The sequence below is a fragment of the Lonchura striata genome, chromosome 6 (assembly GCF_046129695.1).
Source record: "Lonchura striata isolate bLonStr1 chromosome 6, bLonStr1.mat, whole genome shotgun sequence".
NCBI classification, from domain to species: domain Eukaryota; kingdom Metazoa; phylum Chordata; class Aves; order Passeriformes; family Estrildidae; genus Lonchura; species Lonchura striata.
Genome location: NC_134608.1, coordinates 49,551,031 through 49,574,472, shown reverse-complemented (window position 1 = coordinate 49,574,472; position 23,442 = coordinate 49,551,031). Strand labels below are relative to the sequence as shown.

Here is a 23,442-nt window from a genome sequence, read left to right as displayed (position 1 = left end):
CTTCTGGTGTGCCTCCAGCCATATGTAGCCTTCATGCTGAGTCTGAGGAACAGACAGATGAATCCAATACTTTCTAGTTAGGACACTTTTCTAGTTCCTCAATCATATGGATTCTAAAAACATCACAGACCAAACCCATTTTAAAAAAGCAGTTCAGTGAAAGCCACACCATTCCTATTTCACCATCCACAAAGCCTCTTCAACTTGGTGATAGCTTTATCTACACACTGGTTTGATGAGTTTTATCTCATTTTCTATGAATTTCCCTCTTTTTTTGAACTGGGTCAGTGGGAGGGCATATGCTCTTCTAATCAAAGACGTTAAGAAATGAAGAAGTTGATGATATCATTTGGGTCCAGGCATCTTTAAGAGAAATATTCTGCTTCCTTTGAGCACACACGTGTGTTAGTCTACACCAAGAAGCTCTAATCTAAACCACTCTTGTTATTAGAACTTTTAGTTCAGATGAAAGGTAAGTTTTCTTTTTCTCTAGCAATTAGTCAGGATGGAATGATAATACTGACGTATATTATTTTCCTTTGTGCACAGGTCTAATTTAAAAGACATTTTTGTCTTTAATCTGGCTCCTGCTTAGTTCCTAAACAACCAGACATGCGAACACTATCACAGGAAAAAATTCTTCATGTCTGTAATTTGTAGCCAAATTAAGCAGCTTGCTCTATGGTTATCAGAAGTATAATAAAATTCCAGAAACATACTCACTTGCAGCTAATTCCTGTAAGGCACACACCATATACATTTCTAGAAAGCTTGAAGGAATCCAACTGCCAGCTCAGAGTATGCCTCACAGTCAACCTATTCCCCAAAGGGATGCCACAGTTTTAAAAGAGATTTAAAAAACGTGCTCATCCCCTGATGGCACTCTGTAGTACTGGTGCCTCTGGTGCTCTCTCAGTAAATGCAGCAGTAACTTATTTGCTTCTTGCTGGCTTCTGAGTGAATACATACCCCAGGGAGGCAGCTTTGGAAAGCACAATGATTTTAAAATAGAGCCTGGGCTTTCAGGAAGGGGCAGCCAGTGGTTAAGGCAGCAAGAAAGTCTTGTTGATGCTGGGGGCTCAGCCTCTCCCAGTCACTTGGGCTCCAGTTTCTGCCTTGATATAGACTGAAGGGATGCAGGAAACCTCTGCCATCCAGCCTATAAGCATGATATCCTTTTAAACATACAAGTTTCCTGATAAGCAAGTTGATGTCTGTGCCACTTAGGATCTCAATGGTAAATTCTCCCAGGAGCAGCATATGGGCCTGGAAGGCAGCTGTCCTGCTTGGTGAGATCTAAGGTGCAAAAGGTGGGAATCATGCCAGGAGCCTCATCCCTAGCTGCCAGATTGAAAAGTCTTCCCTCTTGGGAGAGGAGAGCAGGAGCAGGACAGGAGCCCTTCCCAAGGTGGAGGAGGGGTTGGGCATCTGAAGGGAACAGAAGGAGAGCTGTGCCAGGCTGGGTGACAGTCTGATGGCCTTCCCGCAGTGGGAGGAAACAGCAGCCCAGGAATGAACCTGGATTTGACTAGAACTGCTACAGACTATAGGAACAGTCTCTTCCTTAACACTGCTATCAATTTTTTATTAAATAGCACGACACCGTTCCCGTAGGCAAGAAAGGGTGTAACAAAGGCATGCTTTTTAAAGCAGTTATTGGAGGTGCAGGGCATGAAATGGGTGAGAAAAGGCTCTTGCAATGTTGCTGCACCAGGCTGATTACCCAATGGCTCTGGTTATTTGTCTGTCCATTTTTACCAACTAGAAGAGGGAGACTCCTTTTCCTTGTGATGTTACTGAGGAAGCTAGGAAAATCCTCCTAGGGAAAAAAATTCATCATAAGTGATATTTTACTGCAAAAAGTCTCAATTTTGATAGGCTGTCCTGTCCTTTCCTGATGAAAATCACTTTGCCAGATAATTCAGGGCTGAAGATGAGAAGGAGTAGGAGAAAATAGACTACTAAGAAATTCTGCAAAGAAAGGAGGTCATATGGTAAAATATTGACTCCATGACATCATTTTCATTGATACTGCCACTGATATAATTCAACTTGATAACACAGATATTACATACAGAGACATAAACATTCAAGTAGGCAAAGGAACAAGTATAACTATTTCATTGATTTTAATTAAATTTTCCTGAGTATTGCAACGTTTGCATATTTTTAATTTTATTTCCATTAAAGGGCGTGCTTGGTCTCTCAGAGCCTTAATAAAATCTTCTTTCGACCTCTCTCCTTTCTCCACTACAACCTAAATTTCTACATGAGAAAAGGACCAAAATATGTAATTTACTACTTCCATATGCTGAAATTTGCACATACCATCCCCTTAATTTAGACCACTATTCACTGTATCATAATAAGGAACATTCTGTTAAAATATGTCCACCTAGAGCTCAGTAGTCTTTGAATGCTAGATAAAATCATTCTATAAGGCTAATGAAGACAGAAACTCTGCCTGTAACAATATTAAGTTTGTTTTCTCTAGTGATTTGAAGAAGTGAGCAATCTGTCAGTAATACATTGAGGGAAATTACTTGTCTTGTAGGAATTCCCGCTGACAGTCACTCACTCACAGTGCTGACCCAAACATCTACCCGCTGACAAACAAATTACAGTGTCTAACTTTGAAAAGGTAACTATAGCTGTTTTTAATTTTTATTGGTCTCACCAAATCTCCCTCATATTTACCCAATCCCCATTCTTCGCTTTGTTAAAAAAAGGGGGGGGAAAGGAAGGAAGAAAGAAAGAAAGAAAATGGAAAAATCCATGCTTTTTGCATTTGAAAAAATTATTACTGCCTACATCCGAGAGTGTTATGTCAGATAAAACTGTTAAACTGTGTCTAACCAACATTAAGACTGGCAGCCCTGCCAGTGACTGACTGGGTGAGTGAACACATTACTGAGACAGCATTGTAGAAATTAATTTTCTTCAATAAAGTGATTTTTAAGGCTCATATATTTCACAATCTAAACATATGTCACTGTTTCATAAACAAAATAAATGGATTAAAATAATACATTACCAATATGCTGACACATGGAGATATTTTAATTAGAAATACTTAAGCTGCGTGATATTTAACTGCTATATTTGTTGAAGAGGAGCATGCATCATTTAGTAAGACATAAGGCAGGTACATCACTTTGCATGATGTGGTACTAGAGTGGGACCAAATCACCTCCAGCGTGAGCTCTCACTATCAGATCACATTAGCCCCGCTGAAAAATTGTGTTAAGGTTACAACAAACAGAGGAGACTCCATAAGAGCAGCCGTCCACTAAAACAACTTCTTCATTGAAATAATAAGTCACCCAGATTCTGGTTCCTGAGAATAATATTTCTTCATAAAGGGACACGTTTAACAACTTAGCTATTTAAAGGCCATATTTACATGACTGTCGCATTACATTGGCCTCTTTCCTGCATTCTTCTTGACTTACTTTGAGGACCAGCACTAAAATAGCTGAGGAAAGCAAATGTCAACTATGCCCTGAAATTTATACGTGTGAGAGAATTGGAATAAGTAGAAATGTAATATATTGTTTACTGTAGCAAGTGCCCTCTGTTCTCTAAAGGTCAAAAGCATTGTAACCTTGGAGTTACAGTTTCTGATTGTTCCCAGGGTTAAATACATTATCAAAATTAATGGTTCAAACCCCTCAACCTTCAGATATATGAGTATTCATGCCTCCATCTGCTGAACTGTTCAACTAAAAATAGCATTCTTTGGCCTTCCCTCTACTAATATTGTGCCCCTGAGGCAGGCTATGCAATGCTTCAGCAATACACTGAATTTGCACCCAGCAGTGTAAAAAAGGTCATTTACTTTGTCTGCAACTAGAAGACAGTATGGAGGAGTGGGATAAAATGGGAAGGCAGAAAAGAAATAGGCAAATATATGTTTAGTTAATTTTTTTTTTAACTGCATTATAAAAACTTCAGGTTCCAAGAACACAGCTGCAACTATAGTTAAGATTCTCCAAGGTTCATTAGTGTTATAAGCGATAAATTCTGAAGGACAAATTACACAAATAGTTTGGGGAAAGAGTTATGAACTAAAGCTTTTTTGTTTTGCTTTTTTTTTCCTAGAGTTCACTTTGTTTAGGAATAACTCCAGCTAGCATCATTGTAATGCTTCCATTTCTATCAACAGTTTATCAGTCGTGGTTCAGAGAGTTGCGACACTTCCTTATTTATGTCCTAGACAGCTTTGTAGAAATATGTAAGAATGAAGGCATGGGGATTTATAAACACTAAATGGCATATAGTAACATTCCTTGTTTGAAAGTAAGGACATACAGGTGCCACATCCGCCACTCCCGGTAACTAGATTCCTGCTACCAGCAGCATGAGAGCTGGAAACACCCATTAAGTGATCAAGTCCACTCATTTAGCAAGATTGCTGGCCACACATCTCTAGTTCATACCAGTGCGGACATTTAACAGCTTGGGAAAAAGTTCAGGGAAATAGGAAAGGGGCAAAACTCTAGAGAAGGTGTATGTGAAGAGGAGCAAAAGGAAGATTATCGATCGGTTTTACATCTCATACTGATTAATTAAAGCAAGAAGCTTTTGTTACACACAGGTATCAGAACTGTTTCATGTGCCACAGGTGTGCTTGGTAATTAATCTGCAAACTATTCACTGAGGCTAGAGGGGTGAACAGAAATAGCTTGTTTTTTCTGATCAGACTATACCTAGGAGAACTGTTCCCTCATCATCTAGATCCCCTCTCGTGCCAAGAGTCCCTACAAGGCTTGGTCCTGTTATGCATATTATTTAAATTTTTGGCTGATTTGTTGAGGAAACTGGTGAGATGCAGCCGAGATGTCAATGGGAAGTATGGAACACAGAGTTTTAAGTCTTTTTGTCATCAACATCGTAAATGATGACTTCATGAGATCAGTATACAGATCAAAAGAAACTATCTGGTATCAATCCAAAGCAGAGCAAGCCACCAATTCAGGCATAAAAATGTGGTAGCCACTATTTCACTTCAGGATACTGAAAGCTACAAGTGAATATTAATGGTATTTACCAATAATGAATTGATCAATGTGATGATCAATGTGATCAAAAATCTAAAGAGAAGAGGGGTCAAACTGGTCTGTTGCTGGAGAACTTTTTTTCTTTCTTTTTTTTTTTTTTAATGTACTGCCAATGAAAGTCAAACTAGTTACTTGAGAAATTCCTGTATATTATTTCAGTAAAGATTTTTGTACTCATAGAGATACATGATCCACTGGTAAACATAAATATAGAATTCAGAGAAAGTACATTTTTATAACAATAGCTTGAATAAGACAGACAAATTAATTAGCAATTGCCCACTGAAGAAACATCTTCTGTGAAAGAATTGCTATTGTTACATGATGTACCTGGTACCTAGTTCTCTGTTCTATTAGATTCAGAGCTTGCATAGAAGTTGCTCTAACACACAAAAGAACAAAAATCTGCTGCTACCTCCTACCTACAACATGATCCTCCAAATAAAAGAAAACATAAGTAGAAAAAATAAAGGGGAGATTAAAAGATCGAAGCTGGCAGAATTTCCTTATCTGGATACAGATTATAGAAAATAATTTTGGAATTAATAATAATGCCCTGGTAAAGTTGAAATGTTAGAGCTACTGCAAAACTCTTTTACTTGACATAGTTTTCCCTCCCCAGATTCTCCAAACATGGATATTACACACACATTCACATGTAGAAACAAAACCAAACCTGCAAATAAATTAGCTATTTCTCCCACTGGCTGAAAGGAACAGAGATTACTCTTGTGATCAGTATATTTAAGCACTTGGGAAATATTCAGATACCATGGTCACAGCATTCACGTAAATAAATAAGTGGGTGGGGTGCATGGAAGAAAGGAAGCAGAATAGAGAAAGAAGGGGGAAGGGAAGCAAAGATGGAAAAATGAACTGAAATGCTACACCCCTAACAGTCTTCATGACGCATCAGGTATAACAACAAATTCTCTCCAACAAACACACCCAAATAAGTGCTCATTTAGGGAACACAGAGAATTGACACAAAGAGAAAATTAATGGTAGGTGTAAATAAAATTTAGTTGAGGCACTTTAACAATCTGATGAGCAGGTATCAGCCAAAGGTTAAGTGTTCTGTTATTTAAGCTCTTATAACCATGAAACATTAAAGGTTTTGAAATCCCATAGAGATGAAATTCAAACAAAATAGAAAGAGGGGGAAACACACAAACAAAAGAAGTCTTTTACAGCAAATATGTCTAAATGGAAATTCAAACCCCAAGCCTGAATATTCCTGAATTGACTAGCATGCATTTTTGCTGGTTGTTTTCTCTCTAATTGTTCTCGTCATGTTTTGCAACTCAGTCTATCATTTCTGCAAATTAATGAAAGTGCATTATTGCTGTAGTTTCAGATCAAGTCTGATGTACAAATATGTGGGTCAAGTTACACATGGATCATGTAAAAGAAAAGAAGCAGGAATGTCTGTGGTTTAGATCGCATTTCTTTGACAGCTGAACAGTTTTCATCCTTTCCTGCCTTGCAGTCTTGTGTAGGCTCACTATTTGTTTTAGTGCATTTCAAAGGCAGCAAAAATAGTCTCTCTATTCACAAAGCTGATTTCTGCAGTATTTTCCCAACTAAAGCTAATGAGACTTTTGCTTCAATAAGTAGTCAAATACTCACTTTCAAAAGATACTTGCTATTTTTCTTTTTGAGAAACTTCCCTTTGGTTTCAATCCTGTCCAAGGTATAGTCTTAACATCACATTATTATGACCCAAAACTACTTTCAGAGAACTTCACCTGCAGAGTCAAGGTGTTCTCTTTCCAAATGTTGGTTTGAGGTTAGGTCAGACCTAAGCTTAAGAAGTCTGTTGTTAGCTCTGGACTATCAATGAACAGAGGTCAATGAACAAGTTCTGGTCATGTTTTCACTTATACTAAGTTAATTTGGCAAGAATATCATCATAGGGTAAAGAGGAAAGGATTTTTAATTTACTTTCACCCCTCTGGAAAAAAATTAGATAATCACAGGAAGGCAAGCAAAATAGATATTTAGGTATTAGCATGGCAGTACTTTGCTACTCTAGGCACAATTTATTCCTACTTTGCTTCTGAACCTGACTGTAACCTAACTCAAATAGGGGTTTCAAAGGTTTACTTGTAAATAGTTACATGCATCTTTAATGGCCTTTCCTCTCATGTTCACTGTCACTTTCTTTCCACACATTTTAACTCTGAAAGCTTTTGACTGTTTCTTCATTATTTATGACATTGTTGTGTCTTTTCTTCTGAAATTAAAAACTTCTTGCCACAAAAAGCTAGCTAATAATATGGCACATAAATCTTTCTTTCACAACATTTCATTCTATATGTGCCAAAAATAAATAAATGGCCAAACTAAGTCTCTAACCATGCTTGGCATCTGACCAGCTTAATGCACAGAAAGGTTGAGACTACCTAAATACAGAAGCTAAAAGAGTTTGCAATTTATTGTATTGTCAGCACCAAACCGTTAAAAAAAAAAAGGCAAAATGAAAAACCCAATAATGCACTTTTGTTTGGATACACTGACTGCTCCAATTATAGGTAGTGCATTGCAGCTACAGAGGAGCGACCACAAGAAAATAAAGTACAAAAATATCTTTGAACTTATCTCCCATCAAATGTTCATTTAAATTAAAAAAATACCATTAACTGCCAATATAAAACACACAGAACAATGTCTTTCACTCGCAGCATCAAGGTTGGCTGCACGTTGCTGTACTGTAAGTACATAAGGTGTTAATCCTCCTGGGCTGTGCTCAAAAATTATTTAACATTCAGGCTATTATTTAGCATACAGCTGGTTAGCAGTTTTCCCCTAAAATGTTGGCTCCCATCCCACATTTTTTTGTTCTGGCACATACCTGGAGCTGTAAAGGGCTGAGTCCAGAAGCAGCAGCAGCTGCCATTGTTGATGGAATGAACTGCACAGGGTAGTTATCACCTGTCGGGAGAACAATGCGTGCAGGTTCAGACAATGAGCAGAGAATAGCAGCAGACAAGTGCAAACAGGGCCCTAGGATTGCCTGTGCTCCACAGCACTCCTCTAAGCCTAAACATCTGCAAAAACAAAAGGCTTCGCTGGGCACGGACTTGCCATGCTCCCATGGAACTTTTTTTGTTAGCAGATAGCTGGTAGGCAAACTGGCAAAACATAAATATGATACTCGTGATTTTCAATTTCAAAAGCTTATGTTCAAATCAAGCGTGGAAGCCTGGGCACAAAATGGGTCTTACAACCACAGACAAGATACTCCAGGAAACCCCAGTGGCTCCCATAGCAAAAAAAAAATATTTTTCACCACATGTTTTTTTAAAAAATAAAAAATTTGTTATAACTCAAGAAATACCAGTCCTGTTTGATGCAGGGTGATTTCTTTTCAGTGACACATACCCATTTGGCTCAATACAGGTTGAGGTTTTTTGTTTTGCTTTGGGATTCTCTGTCTTGGGACAACTCCCTTAAGGGGAAAAGGAACATATACGTGTATGTGTTCGAAAAATAGTCATAGGGAAGAACAAAATTAAATCACCCTTTAATATAGCTTGAAATACAATTTTAATTTTCTATTAGATCTTAGGGCCTACTGAAGTCAATAGAATAGACAGGTGCTCAGTTACATGAGGATTCAGGTACTAAAATTTCTTATATGTCTTAAAATGTCTTATAGCATATCTATTGGTGTTCCCATAGATGAGCAGCACACAGTGCCATTTGGACTCTTAATCAATGCAGGGAGAGAAAGAAGTCTGAAATAGCCTAGCAGTGTAATCTGTAATACAAAAATGAATACAGTGATGGATAGGAACCTGTGATTTAATGGAATATCACTTTGGATGCAACTACTTATTTAAAATCAGTGTTATATACTATCTGAAAGCTACATTTTAATAGGCTGTGCATTTTTTAGATATTTTTACAATAATCAGTCTATTTTACACAAAATCTTCCATGCTGAAAGTAGAATGTAGCAATAGGAGAAAATACAGAAATCCAGTATAATATAGTCAGGACATTCCAAGAACTAGATTTTTTTTTTTTGTCAACCCCCTCAAATAAATAACAATAGCTAAAATCTTTGCAGCCACCAGACTCCTCAGGACCCTCTTTTTACCACATGAAGTTTGATTTTATCCAGTTCGGTTACAATGTTTGGCAGTTTCACTTTTTTAATAAATTGTACATGTCTAATCCACACGGTCTCTTTGCATCATATCCATAATACCTCATCAGGCCATTGAGCACAGTATGTGCTTGTACACAGTCCAGTAACAATTGGATTCTGATTGCATATGGAGCTCTGCTACAATGCATTCACTCACACTATATTGTACTGGTGTCCTATAGAGTAATGTTCAAAATATCTCCTCTTATTTTCCCCATTCCATGAGGCTGATTTTAGCGTGCAATGATGTTGGGGTTTTTTTTCTTTCAAAAACAAAATCAACAAAAAAGACTTCTAAATTATTTTCTCGAAGTACTTAAACTGTCTCTTTACGGTTAAATAATTCCACTCGTATCTTTGATATTTATATGAAATTATCTGAATAAATAAGATCCTAATCTAAGTTAAATAATGTTTCTTTCAGAAATATTTTACAAGGTCTTTTTTTAAAAAAATCACAAAAATGTTGAATTAATGATGCTTTAAATGGGGGGGAAAATAACCATCCGACTTATCAGCATGGACTGCCTTGCAGAACATTTCGGAGGCATTCTTTCTTTAAATATCATGAATTATTCATCCCTGTTCCACACAGCAATCTCTTCTTTCTCCCTCCCCCTCTGCATGCACTTTTTAAGTTCAATACCAGTTGCTTTATTTGTACTAAAACATTTTCCATGTCAAACATATTTAAAAAAAAAACCAAACTCTAAAAGAATTCCCTGTGGCACTCCTTTTTCACAGCTGTCATGCTCCTATGGTTTGAAATAGCCAGATATTTTATACCCACATGCGCACACACACAGAGTTTTTGGCTTCACAGTTAATTTAATAGTATCTTCACCACACCCTGTAGTGTTCTCTTGCTCACCTGCTGGCTACAGTGCTGTCTTTTGTTGCAGGAAGGAGACTATTCATAGGATTATGCCGTTTATCTGTTATTAAAACCCAATACTGCCCCGTTTCACCCTCACTTCAATGTCTTAAATTATGGCTAAGTCCTTGTATGTCAGCAGCATCTTTGGGTTGAGAAAGAAAATTATTACTCCTTCAGCTCTGGACTATTTTGTTGACACTGAGGAGTTAAAAGCAGAGCAAAGGTACTTCTTTCTCCCTTGAGCAAACTGAGCATGCAAGAAGTGCTCTGTAAGTTTTAATTACAGACGTACATATTTCCCCCTCTCATTTTCTCAGTGCAAGAATGGATCAAGAAGCTCCTCCATAGCTGCCTTGGTGTGAAATCAGGCAATGTATTTCAGCAATTTTTTCCCAATTTGTTTCTCAGTTTGAAATGCTTGCGTGAGGACCCATTCCTTTAAATTTGTACAAAAGGCAGGAGGACATGTTCAAACAGGTCTGACTCAAGTGCTGGTGTGTTCTGGCCTTTGATAACCAGGAGTAAGAAGAATGCTGGAAGAAGAAAATCTGTCATGTTTTGCAAACTGATCTTTTCAATCTCCTTGCTGTGCTGATTGTCTATTTACATTTGGCTGCTGTTGTTTATATATAAATTGGTGTTTACAAGCCATGGAAAATTATGCCAGACTTCTGTTTCGTTTGTCAGGTTGAGCAACATTTCCAAATGAATAAAAGCAGTGAGCAATTGTGCTGCGTTATTCTACACAGAAATAATGTAAATGTTTCTTTTTGCCTTGGATGAAGAGACGAAGCTTAGCAGACTTTATTTATAGGATGTATAGACTTACCTTCCAGATCAAGACTTTGTGAGCTGCGAGGAAAGAAGGATGTCTGGCTTTTGTGAGACCCAGAGTAGGGGGAAGGTGCTGCCTTATTATCAGTATTTCCTAAAACACAATTGTAAGACATAAGCTGCCTGTCCTCATCTGAGTTACAAAGATTTTGGCTTGATGATGCTCCCACCATGTTGCGATTGTAAAATCTGTCTCTTCACACTCACGGAATGAGAGGAAATGGAGTTGGAAGAGCTGCAAGAAGTCAGCAGTTCCAGGGCTCCATCCTTCCAGACATAATGGACAGATGGGGCAAAGCATACCTCAGGTGTTGTTCAGGATAGTGGAGGGAGAGAGATGGACACTCCCACAGTATTCCCACACGGGGCATGAATTTTGCTTGTCCAGAGCCATCAGGCTTGAGGAAGACGGAAACAGAGTTAACTGACTAAGGGAAATACTGTGGAGCATCCCCCTGTCCCATGGCACTGCTTCAGTTGTGCCTTTGTCCTGCACAGGTTTGCTGCAGCTCTGCTTTATTGCCATTCTCATGTTGCAGCAAAACCAGCTTCCCCCACAATCTGCTGTCTGCAGGTAGTGTTTGCAAAATTATGAAATTTGCACGTTTCACTGCAAAGTCCTACCTGACAATATCCAGCTGCCTGCCATCATTTCCAGCTTTTACATCATTATTTAGGACTGAGGCACATATGATTGCTACAACAAATCCCGAGGTTTCAAAGTCCTTGTTCCAACCAAGTAAAACCCAACAGGGAACACGTGACAGCCTTTAACTCAGTCCTGGGGAATTTCCATTAGAAAAAGGATTCATGAAGCCATGAAAACACACACAGGAAACCCAGTACCCAGTGGATTTGGTGTGTGCCTCCTGTTTGCACCTGCCAGATACTAGATATGGAAAATCCAAACCACCTTAAAGCTTTGGGAAAAACTTATAGGAAACGTTAGGAAAAATTTATAGGAAAGACCTATTCCAAATGGAAATTGCAATGTTGGATATCGGAGAAATCCAGCACATCTAAGATTGTGTGAGTTATGTGGATTAGCTACAGTAATCAAGGAGTTTAATCAGTTTGATGACAAATATTTCACACTATTAGAATGTTCTGAAGTCCAGCCTGATGACAATAAGCCTGACAGTTTTGTTTGTCATCCTTTCCCTAATAATATTACTTTCTCTGATTTGCCAGTGCAACTAGAAGCAGAAATCAGGCCAAAATGTTGACTCTGTTTCTGCCACCAGCCTGGGAAATCAGTTTCCATTTCCACATTGCATTGCAGCATAGCCAAATCTCTTGTAAGTTATATTTGTGCATAAAGCTAAATGCTCTATGTAGGTATATAGGGGCTGTTTCTTAGCCACTCTAGTAATGGGCTTTATACCAGTCTTGTACGAAACATGAAAAAAAAAGCTTTGAAAATACACTGCAGAATATCACTCAACAAACCTGTCTAAATTAAGTTTTACTCTACTCAATATCTTTATTTTCAATAATCTTTTTGAGAGATACTTTCCAGATATGGCAAAGAAATGGTACAACACCAAATATTTGCAGGACATTTTTAAGCAAAAGTGATCATACATTTTGATGTCTCATGGAATGCCATTATGCAATTGGCATGGACATTAGCCCTCCCACTCTCTGTTTGACATCTGCTCAGCTTATGGTCTGGCTCCTACCTAACATTGCTCCATCATCATCCTGCTTCCCTGTACTCTCTCAACCACAAAACTTGACTGAAGTAATGCTTTAAGTTACTGAAAGATGGAGGAGGGAACTGTCCTTCCTTTATCCTTATCTTCCTCCTCCTACTCACTGCCTTGCCCTCTTGACCTAATGGGGACAAAATAATCATGTTCAAGGATACTCCAGCCCACCAAGTTTTTCTGGATGCATGTTTTCAGGGAAATGAAGGGAAAATTGCAGTGGGAGAGGAGGTGTAATGGTACCCATGCTGCCCACCAGTTCCAAGCAGTAAGTGTAGTGGTCACAGTCAGAAAGCCAGCTCAGTTGCTTTGCTCTCCTCGGAATGCAAAATAATTCTATTAACTGTGTAGCATCTCTGGGCAAGTATTGGCTTCCTAACAGCTGCCACTCTCAGCTTCCCCCTGGAATAAATGGCAACCCCCACAACCAGGTACTCTACGAGGCTCGTCAAATGCCTGCAGGTCAATAGTCACAACAGTCATTTGAGATGCACAGCGCCCTAAAGTTTTAATTAATCCGGTATACAGTATAAATACTGAAATATGTATAAAAAATTAATTAGGTGGTCTATGCAGCTCTGATTTCTCAATTAGTACTTACCATGCCGGAAAATTATATTACATGACTTTGAGATACATAAGGAAGCATGGGACTTTGGGGATTTTTTTTCTAATGCAATTATTACTTGTCATCAGCACTTGCTAACTTTGTCCTGTTTCACCTCCTAGAGCTCCAAAATACTGTGGGGGGAGGGCTACAGCCACCTCAGTGTTATAGATTCTGCCAGGCAGAAGGAAAGCTTCTCCTGTCAGGCTTTATCATAGCTGTATATCAGCAAGTCCTTAAGTTTCCTGCTCCCAATGATTTGGTGATCTCAGAAGTTCATGAGCAGCAAGACATGTACTGGAAGGGCCTCAGAACCTAATAAATGCTCCTCTCTTCTACAGGACCTTCAGCTGAGTGTACAAACTACTCTAGTTTGCTAAAGAATACCATTTTATTCCTCCAAAGCCTAACACTGATGTGCAAATCTGCAACAGTTTTATTTTTGCTAAGTGCTACCTTGGCATTGAACTAAACAGCCATGAAATTGGTTCCAAATTTAGCCCAGGAAGATATTTCTACATGGACATGGACATGTAATCATATCCCTGCTTGTACACCAAGGCAGGACTTCTCATCCTGGCTGTCCTGTCACACTAACACTGATGCACTGCTCCCACTTTGGAGCCAGCTTATATCTAGCCTGTTTTGTAGGCAAAGCAGATTTAGTGACTGTGCACACAATATTCGACATTCCCTAAATGACACAGTCAGTTTCAAACATACTTAGTCCCCACCACTGCTATTATTGAAATGCCTCTCGCTGTATTTTCTGCATGTCAATAAAACTGGCAGGGTCAAAACTCAGTCTTGCCAATGTCAAAATGCAATAAAATACAACAGAAGCTAAACCTGTAACCTAAAAGAAATTGGTAAGCATCTGATGGGTTAATCCTGTCTTCCCTCAGAGGTATGAGCAGATCTAACCTGAGAGTTCGGCAGGTGAAAGTTTCATTTCTCACAAAAATAAAAGATTACAGGTAGTATCAGTCAAGTTCATAAATATTCCTCAGAAATGACTTTGAAGAACCCTCTCTATGAAAGAGTATAGCTTAATCTCCAGTTTCATTAATTCCTTAACTACTGTTCCGAGAGTGCCAAAAATAGGAATTAATCAAAACCAAGTGTAGTTACAGCATTTTTTTATCATAATATGTCTCTGACAGAAGCTACTGACCTGCCCAGCTACCTTTGCCACACATGCAGTAGAATTAAATATATATATTAATATATATATATATATATATATATATTTATATATATAAAGATATAAATTTATATATATAAAGATATAAATTCTAACTTATTTAAAGACACTGGTTATAACCAGACAATCATGACTTTTCCTAGCATCATCTGGAATTAAACCACTAACACCAGCAAACAGCTTCACTGCTTTCCAAGATATCTAGGCCTAGACTTCCTGCATTTCATTCTTCTAACTTTTGTTACACATGTCTCTTTCTGCATGCTGGGAAGTAAGGAAATGCCCTAAAGCTGTATCATCTCTTGTTAGGAGTTCAGTGGGATCAAGTTAGATAGGTACTATGAGAAATACTGCAGAAAATGTCCAGAAAATAAGTCATGTTCAGGAAAATGTGCTGGTAAGTCTTCTTCCTCAGTCATTTTTGTATCAAGAACTCTACAGAGCCAAAATTAACACAACATGATTGAACTTAATGCCTTTCAGGGGCAGCACAACCATCAGCTGAGTCACTAACAGTGACTACTCAGAAAGCATCTCAGATTAAAACAGGAGGAGCAAGGAAAGCATGTGCTTTCTCTTGTCTGTGAGAAGATTTAGCCAGGGCATTTTAGGCAATTTCCACAAGTGGCAACCCTTTGTCTTTGGTCCCTGTTGTGAGGGGAGTGATGGGTGTGCAGTCAAATCAGACAAGAACTTTGGGATTTCAAAACCTGAAAGTAAGACAGCTAGACAAAAAAAAAAAAAATCTGTGTTTAAAGAGGATCGTCTCTGGACTAAAGAGACAGAAGGGAGTGGGACAAACGGAAATACTTGCTGAAATCCTGCTTGGCCTCACTTCATCTAATACTAAGTAAACTTGCTAGAAAAGATTCTAGGTTCAACCTGGCTTTTAATTAGCATGCTGTTTACATCATCTATTATGAGGCTTTACATTGGATTTGACCCCGTTCCTGTCACAGCCAACAGCAAAAGCACCACTAATATCAGTGGGAACAGGATCAATGCTTTACTTTGTACGCTTCAAATTTAATGAATAAAAAAAACCCTGTTACTTATGATTTGTAGTTATTAGTTATCAGGTTAATATGCTAAAGGCAGCTTGACAGAGAATACTATTAATGAGCAAAATAAGGTTGCTGCTTCTGGACTGAGGTCACTTACAAAGAATGTACAAATGAAAATAAGGTTGACTTTTATTTACTTAAATATCTTCCTACATTGAATTCCTTTGGCAAAGTGTCTTTAAACATTTAAAGCCCTGTTTACAAGGAGGCTCTGAAAGTAGCTTCAAACCATTATATCCCTAATTGAATTCCCCAGGAGTCCTGTAAACTCAGAGGAAAAAAAGAAAGAAATCATAACATTTGCTAAATCATCTCAAAACATATTTCACTGCAAGGTTATGTGACCTGTTAGGAGTCTGAATGATTACTGGAACTGAACTACTGAAACCTTTTATTAACCAAATTGAAATCAAACAAAAGAGTAAAAATTTTGCTACGAAACACAAATATTCTGAAGATAACAGAATTAATTAAAGACATGTAGGTTGTATAGGGCAGACCAGATGCAAATTGCTAGGCAAGCGGGCTACTACATTTAAAATAAATGACTTTGTGGAAATTAAGTTTAAAAAAATCATGATGTTTAATAACCAATAGTCTACCCACCTCCTTCAATCCAGAAGTATTTTTTCAAGTGGAGTTGCAAAAGCTCCACATAATTTCCAACCAGCTATGCCTGTTGTGTATCATCCGTATGCGACAGATCACACAAGAGGCTACCGTTCATGTCTTAAAATGTGCAAAGCCTTGCATCCCTGTGAGCTTACCTGGCTTGTATGTTATTCCTGGGGGGAAGAGGAATCCCTGCTGGGCTGCCGCAGCTGCTGCCAGTGTCCGCTGGTCGTGTGGAAAAATTGGGATCATGAGCGGAGGCATGTGACCCTGAACCTGCTAAACAGAAGAGAGCCTCTGATCAGAAATAGCACAAATTTGTCTTGACAGGTATTTCTCCAGCACTGATAGTGTTCCTGCGTTCACACAGTCCCCCAGAACCTTCACCCTAATGCAATCCCTGCCAACTTCACATTATCACATCAAAGCCCTCACAAACATTGTTTTCCCTCAGTGTCAAAGGTGTAACAGTCTCGGTGAGCTGCACATTTCCCTACTCCTTCCTGGTTCTCCATTACATTGATTTGGGTTTTTTTAATTAGTATTCCCTGGCCTGGCACGAGGTAAAAAGGTAGAAAACAAAGTTTTTATTAAAAGTAGTGTGATATGTATTTCTATTAGTTTTTCACAGGTTTTCTCATCTTTGGTCACACAGTGATGAGCATTTAGAAGCAAACTAACACTGCAGTATCTACTTTGATGTTCAGATTTTAGCAACCTTAGGAAAATTTTAATTCTGAGATCTTACAACATGGTTCACATAAATACCATCAACTCAGGTATGTTATTTCAAAATCTCACCAGAGTACTAAAGAGCCTTCTAGTCAACACCACAACTCTTAAGATTTAAGGCTCCAACATCTTGGATCCTAAACAAACTAACATACTCTGCCACACACATCTCACTATAAGAAATAAATTGCTTGTCTGTCTAAGCAGTTTTACAGCTTTATGTGCTATCATGTAGCTTGGTAATTATGGAGCTGCATTCAGAGACCATTTCAGAAAAAAACCTACTATATCAAATTTAATTTGACCGTAATAAATGTATCGAAAAACCACAAACATGCACAAAGGAAAAGATTCTTCTCCTTATACTAGCATTTGTATTCAATATATAGAGAATTATGTGATAAGATGATGCCTGTTAAATCCATAAGGTAATTTCCTAGTTCCTTAATTTACAGTATCTGTGTTTCAGAGACAGTGGCTAGGATCTCAAAGAATTTTTATCCATCATTTCTTAACCCCAGACATACCCGAGGGTTTGACTATAATTTCTCTGATTAGCACTTAAGCAAACATATAATGCTTTATATATCAAAGCTGGTAAATGTAGGAAATCATGGGGGTTTAGACAGAAAAAAAAATTCCCTCATCGTACCGTAAATCGGTGGAATTAAACACTATTAAAAACTTAAAGTACACTTCAAGCAATTTTTTGCATTTAATTCCTAAAAAACTTTTTTGGTCAAATCCCATATGTTGACCTGTGACATTGCTTAAATAGTGCCAAATTTTCTTGTCATATCCCCATTACTTTCACAACCATTGATGCAGTGCAGAAATGCTACTGTGTGTCTCTATGAGGGTTAATTTACCAACAACTCTTCTCTTGGGAAAGCCCTAAGATGGAGGTTAATAAAGGTCAAGCAAAAAATAAACACTTTACAGTATTTTTTGAATCCATTCCTCAGGAAAATCAACTTATAATAAAAAAGGTCTTTGTGCAATTACTGCTATGGCACTGGGGCGTGAAAGAAACTAGCTTTACGCAGCTATTTCTCTCATTTTAGCTGAGGTAAGCCTGGCTGTGTGTTTTAGGTTATGCATTAAACTTGGTCAGATTGGAGTTGATCCCCATGTGCCCAAAACAGGCACTCAGCTCTGATAAAATGGTGCTGGTTTTGCTGTCTGGTGTTTCTATACATCCTCTCTAAAGGAGCACAGCAAAGGAAAAAAACAACAGGCTTTGTTTGATAGAAGCAACTGTACAGGAAGAAATTCAATGCAATACAACTTACAAAAATTTGTAGTAGTTTCTAAATTGCATCTAATCAAATGGAGCCAAAATCATAAGAAATATCCCCCACATAAAGTATTTACATGGAGCAGCAGAGGTACAAGACTCCAACACAGTCTAACAAGACACAGAAGAGATCAGAGTGCTGTGGTTTGAGTGAAGGTGCAAACACACCCACTGCAATATTTCACTCCATTGTGTCATAAAGATAATTTGAAACATATCATAACCAAATCCTACAATGCATTCCTGTAGATTTTGATCAACTCAATTGTATAGATTTTGTTTAAATTCTCAAATAAAAGCACTTCTGTAAGTGTGGGGAATTACCATTTCAAGTTCTAGCTGCTATTCTTCCTACTCTGAATTCAGGAGCAGGTCTTCAGTCTATATAAATCAGCATAATTTGACTGTAGGTTACATTTAGGCTGTAAGTTTGGACTTACAATTAAGAGACTTAAACAGACTGAAAAACTTTCATACTGAAAGGCCATCATTCCCTCCCATGGGTCTTCCCTCTGACACATATGAAATGCTATTCCTATGTCAGTGTTGGTTTCACAGAGAATTATTATATACATAGGTGTTCATTTTCAGCACAGGTCAACTGAAAAGCACAAATAAGTGCTGAAAAGGAAGATAATATAAAAGTATCACTGATCACAGAAAATCCAGTTAACTCCTTAATTTTTGACAGTTTCTGTTCCTGAGAATTTTATTATTATAAAGATGATGGGTTTGATTTTACTTGGTGGGGGAAGAAATTAGGAGGAGGGGTTGATTGGTGTACTTCATAAAATCGGCTACATGCCCAGAAATTTTAATTGCTGAGATGTTCCTCAGGTCTTTCTGAAAACCAAGACGGGAGCAGATGCCCAAGAAATGCTCTGACTCTGTCTCTTCCCATTCGTAAAAATAGCGCATTGTTGGAGCGGCACTTTCCCCTTTTGTCTCCTCTGTGCTAAGTCGTTGATGATGCCATTTTTTGCCATCTGCCCCAGAGCTTCATTAAAGATACATGAATGGACTAACTGGGCTGCTATCTTGTGAGGAACAGGTGCTATTGTTTGTCCCCAAAGACTTGCACTAAAGATCTCACTCAGAATACTTGAGAAAGAGCATCTGCAGCAGTCAGTCAGAGTAACTTGGCAGAGCCCATGCTATGGGCTAATATGCAAACAGAGACACTCAGGGGGACTCATTTTTTCTTTCATGAAGTTTGGTGGGTTTTTTTTCTTTTTTTTTTTTTTTTGAGGGTGTTTTTTGGGTTTGGTTATTTTTTGGTTTTTGGGGAGAGGCGGGGGGGATTGATGGGTAGTAAATGTTTGATTTTGAACAATTCTGCCAGTTTGTATTTTCAGCTGAATGTACAAACCCTGGAGGAGACTGGAATATATTCTCTCCAAAATTCATTTCTGCTGCCTCAAGTACATTCGACTCTTACGTTCTTATATAAAATTACCTCATGAAATTAATCTTTGTTTCTATACAACAAGCTCAGGTTTAACTGTGTTAAATACAAAAATCTGCCAAGATTAGGGAACATTTTAAAGGTATCATACCATTCCTTTAATATCCCATCACAACTCTGACGGCCCTTGGGAACTGATTACAGCACTTCCTTGCCTGAGATCTAAGTCAGGAAGCAACTTTAGAGCAAATCAGCCCTGATTAGTTCAAGAAGCAACTTCCAATTTGATTCTCCCTGAAATAATAAAAGCTGGTGGCCTGTTTGATAAACTGGGCAAATCTACACTGCTTTGTCCCACAGTTCTGTGAGTAATAATCTCAGAAGTTGGCTGAACAATCCTCCTTGTTAAAAGGTCATTGATAGTTAGAGTTTGGCATGGAAAATGTAAGCCAGAGTGATATGTTATACAAAAATAATGCTTTGAATTAAAATGATCTGCCTCTTTTGGATAAGGAGCACAGCACATTGAGTGAGATTGAAGAGGAGGAAGAGTTTTATCTTTAAAAACCAAAGCTGCATCTACAACAACTAACATTGCAAGTAGAGAAGTAAAGGCATTCAGAGAAAAGGATAGCAGCACTGCAAGCAAAGAAGCAGCTCACACATTTCTGCTTAGCTGTGAGGATCACAGGTTTCAAGAGCAGAAGTAATCCCACCCTATAATGGCAGATGAATTCCTCTTCCTTTAGAAGATGAAACTTTTCAAGCTGCCTCTCTCTGCACAATCTACTTCAGTAAAGAGCAAAAGTCCCATCTTTTTCCTCGAGAGCAAACATAATCTTTAGAATTTTTATCCCTTCTTTAAAGCTTTTTTTTCTTTTTTATTACATCCAGCACTAGTAGAAAGCATTTTGAATGGCTAAATATGCTCTAATTGCCTACAATTAAATAGCCTTGCTATTTAAAATTATTGCTACCCCCTTCTCCAATCAATTAGATTGCTGGACCCTGTTCTCAAACTGTGGAAGTCTTGAGATTTGTTTTGAATCTAGCAGACTATTCCATCACAAGTTAGCTGAGAAACCAATCTTTGAATTTACTGAATTGACATTTTTTTTCTGTAGTATAGGATGAACAGAACGTTTTGTTTGTGTGATGTTGCAGCCACTGTGAGAATGTAAGTTCTCACAGGGAGGTTTAGACTTCTAATAGTTTAAATTTTACTTTCTACCTAAGACTTCTTAAATTCTTGAGCAGTTGTTACACCCAGACTACAGCTTTAACCTAGGCCCTCACAGACCTTTGCATTTCCATAGTAAAAATGTGTTGGAAATTTTCTAGTCTCTCGTTTAGAAACTACAGTGTAATAGATTCCCAGGTAATGGCAGTATATCAAGTAAAGATGTGCATTTTCAGACTGCTCAAAATGTTTGTATGATCGAATGTAGTGGCCATAACTGATAGTTCAACAGGTTATATTTTAGGTTGATTCATTTTAAAATAAGACCTAATGGCACTAAAAGAAGTGTTTGTGCTCCCAGAACCATTAGTGCAAGATTTTAAATATCCTGTATATGATATGTCTTTACTTCAGCTGCATTTTAAATAGTCTCTATACAATACATGGCACTGCTACTTTTATATCACTGTTAGATTTTTATGTATTTCAATAACTAGTGTTGGGCTTTGTTTTTTGAAAGAAAAGAAATATTAGATGTTTTGATAATTTAAATTTTATTTTGACTAAGCCATTCTGGGGGATGCTACAAGAACACAAACAATATGTTGCATAATGAAGCAGGAACTTCTTTTATGAAAACTTAGCATGTGAAAGTCAGAGGGACTGTGTAAATGTTAAAAGCAATTACAAGCTAGTATTTCTGCAGGTTTGAGCTTAAATCTGCTCCCCAACTCTGCCAATATTGTTAAGAACTCATGCCATCACTGACCCTTTTCATGGTCCCAGAAATGATCTAGTTAGAAAAACTGCAGAGGAATTGTACAATATTTTTTTTAAGTGTCTTTGGATGCAGTTGAATATTGTGATTGTTTTATTTGTGCTGTTCTGGTGAAGCAGAGTGACTGCAGGCTGGGTGAGGTGTCCAGTTCAGTTGTGTAGAACCTGGCTGCTTTGTGTGCAGCTGTGGCTGGGCCTTTTGCTCTCAGAAATGTAAGTGATAAACTCCCCAGGCTTTTGCTCAATGGCCATCAACACCCAACATCCCCTGATGTAAAGGCAATCCGTGAGAGTGGATCCAAACGATTCAGTGAGAAATCCCCTCTAAGGAATAATCCCAGCGAAGCACCTGTGACTTGGCAGGAGGAGGAAAGGCAACTGGAAAAAGATGGGCTCCAGAAGACCCGAAGTGACCCCCCAGTCACTGTGTCATAGCTGGGACACTGAACATCGTGTCACTCTAGCTCCCACATTGAGAATTATTCAGAGACTTCTTTCTGCTCCTCCTAGCAATGCAGAACCGCTGGAGATCTATCTGTATAGGGAGGTATATTATGTTCTAATTTATCTGCCATCTAATTATCTACAGTCTAATTGAAAAATGTTTCCTCTCAGTGAAAGTACATGAGCCACAAAGAAAATGTCTGCCAATGGGATCCCAGGGGAAGTGTTGGCAAATAAACTGTAAAAAAGATACCATAGACTCGCAAAGTGAGAACATTTCATACTGGAAATACTATGGAAAAAATATGTAGCCCACTATTGAATTTGTAAAAGGATTGCAAGATTGCAACTGCTATTTTCTTTCTTTTCCCCTATCATTTTTTCCATTTGTCCAATGCATCAGCATGATTTGTAAATTTAAGTCTACTGCAGTGGCCACAACATTAATGTGAAAATTGCAACCATGATCATATAGCAAAACAGAGCATCCTTATTTTTTATTATGTTTCTTCCTCACCACTTTGAAACTTGAAACTAAATAAACTTAAGTTCCATCTACTTGAGAAATCAAGAAGGAAGCTACAGAAAAATACTGACACTGAAAACAGAACAGTTTCAAACACTAGATATCATTTAATTTCTATTAGCTTCTCGTTATGTTGCCCTGTTTTTATCTAGCTCCTTAACTATCTGGAAATATAGAATTCAACTTAGGATGATCTCATGGAGTTAGGAGTATGATAAATGGTAATTAAATCTATTTAAATTGTCTGTATTTTAAGAAACTCTCACTAGGAGGGATGGAGAACATCTCTGCTATAGAGAAATAAATAAAACATGTTATGCAAAAGTGAATTTATGGTTCATTTGGAATTAGAGATCTACCACCTTTTCAATCCATACAAATGCATAATCTTGTCAATTAAATATTATTGTTAAGGTCTAGTAGTATGTTAAAATCACTTTAAAGTGCAACTAAGGAAAATTCATGTGTGTTTATTACTCCTTAAGGGTCTATTAGTGGGTATTTTATTCAGATTTGTGTTGTAAAATCTGCATAAACTCAGCATATTGTTATCCCCCTGTGTGCATTTGTTTGGTTAAAGCATAACAGCAAATCTCTATTACTGCAACTTCTGGAAAAGTCAAGAGAACTAAAACAGTCCTAATTTTAATCAGATACAAACAGTTATCTCTACAGAAGTGAAGAGTTGACTATTATGCAAATTGTCACGGTTAGTGGTCACCAAGCCATCACAGAAGACTGAGCAAGTCAATTATTTCAGATATTTCCAAAGACTAGTGAAGATGTATGTTTCTCATTTGCACCTTGTCTTATTCACACCAAAATAAGAAAAATATTGCAGCCTAGTGATACTTGTTGATATTTTTTATACACGAAAGCTCCATTACTTCAGTTCAAATCTAAATATAAATTATGCTAGAAATCCCTTATTAGCTATGTTTTAATGATGATACGAGAA

The 23,442-nt window shown here is 37.8% G+C and overlaps 1 protein-coding gene across 16 annotated transcripts in view; it reads right to left on the bottom strand.

Moving 5' to 3' along the window:
* The window catches only part of SOX6 (SRY-box transcription factor 6), a 371,444-nt gene that overhangs the window by 81,154 nt on the left and 266,848 nt on the right, over window positions 1–23,442 (bottom strand). For 10 of the 16 annotated variants that reach the window (XM_077784277.1, XM_021525593.3, XM_021525597.3 and 7 more), the window contains 3 exons: window positions 16,279–16,402; window positions 10,923–11,021; window positions 7,915–7,994 (listed from right to left, as the gene is read on the bottom strand). In XM_077784277.1, coding sequence (XP_077640403.1) covers window positions 7,915–7,994; window positions 10,923–11,021; window positions 16,279–16,402 — 303 coding nt within the window. The remainder of the gene's footprint in view (window positions 1–7,914; window positions 7,995–10,922; window positions 11,022–16,278; window positions 16,403–23,442) is intronic. The other 6 variants (XM_077784279.1, XM_021525608.3, XM_021525604.3 and 3 more) reach the window with 3 other exon arrangements.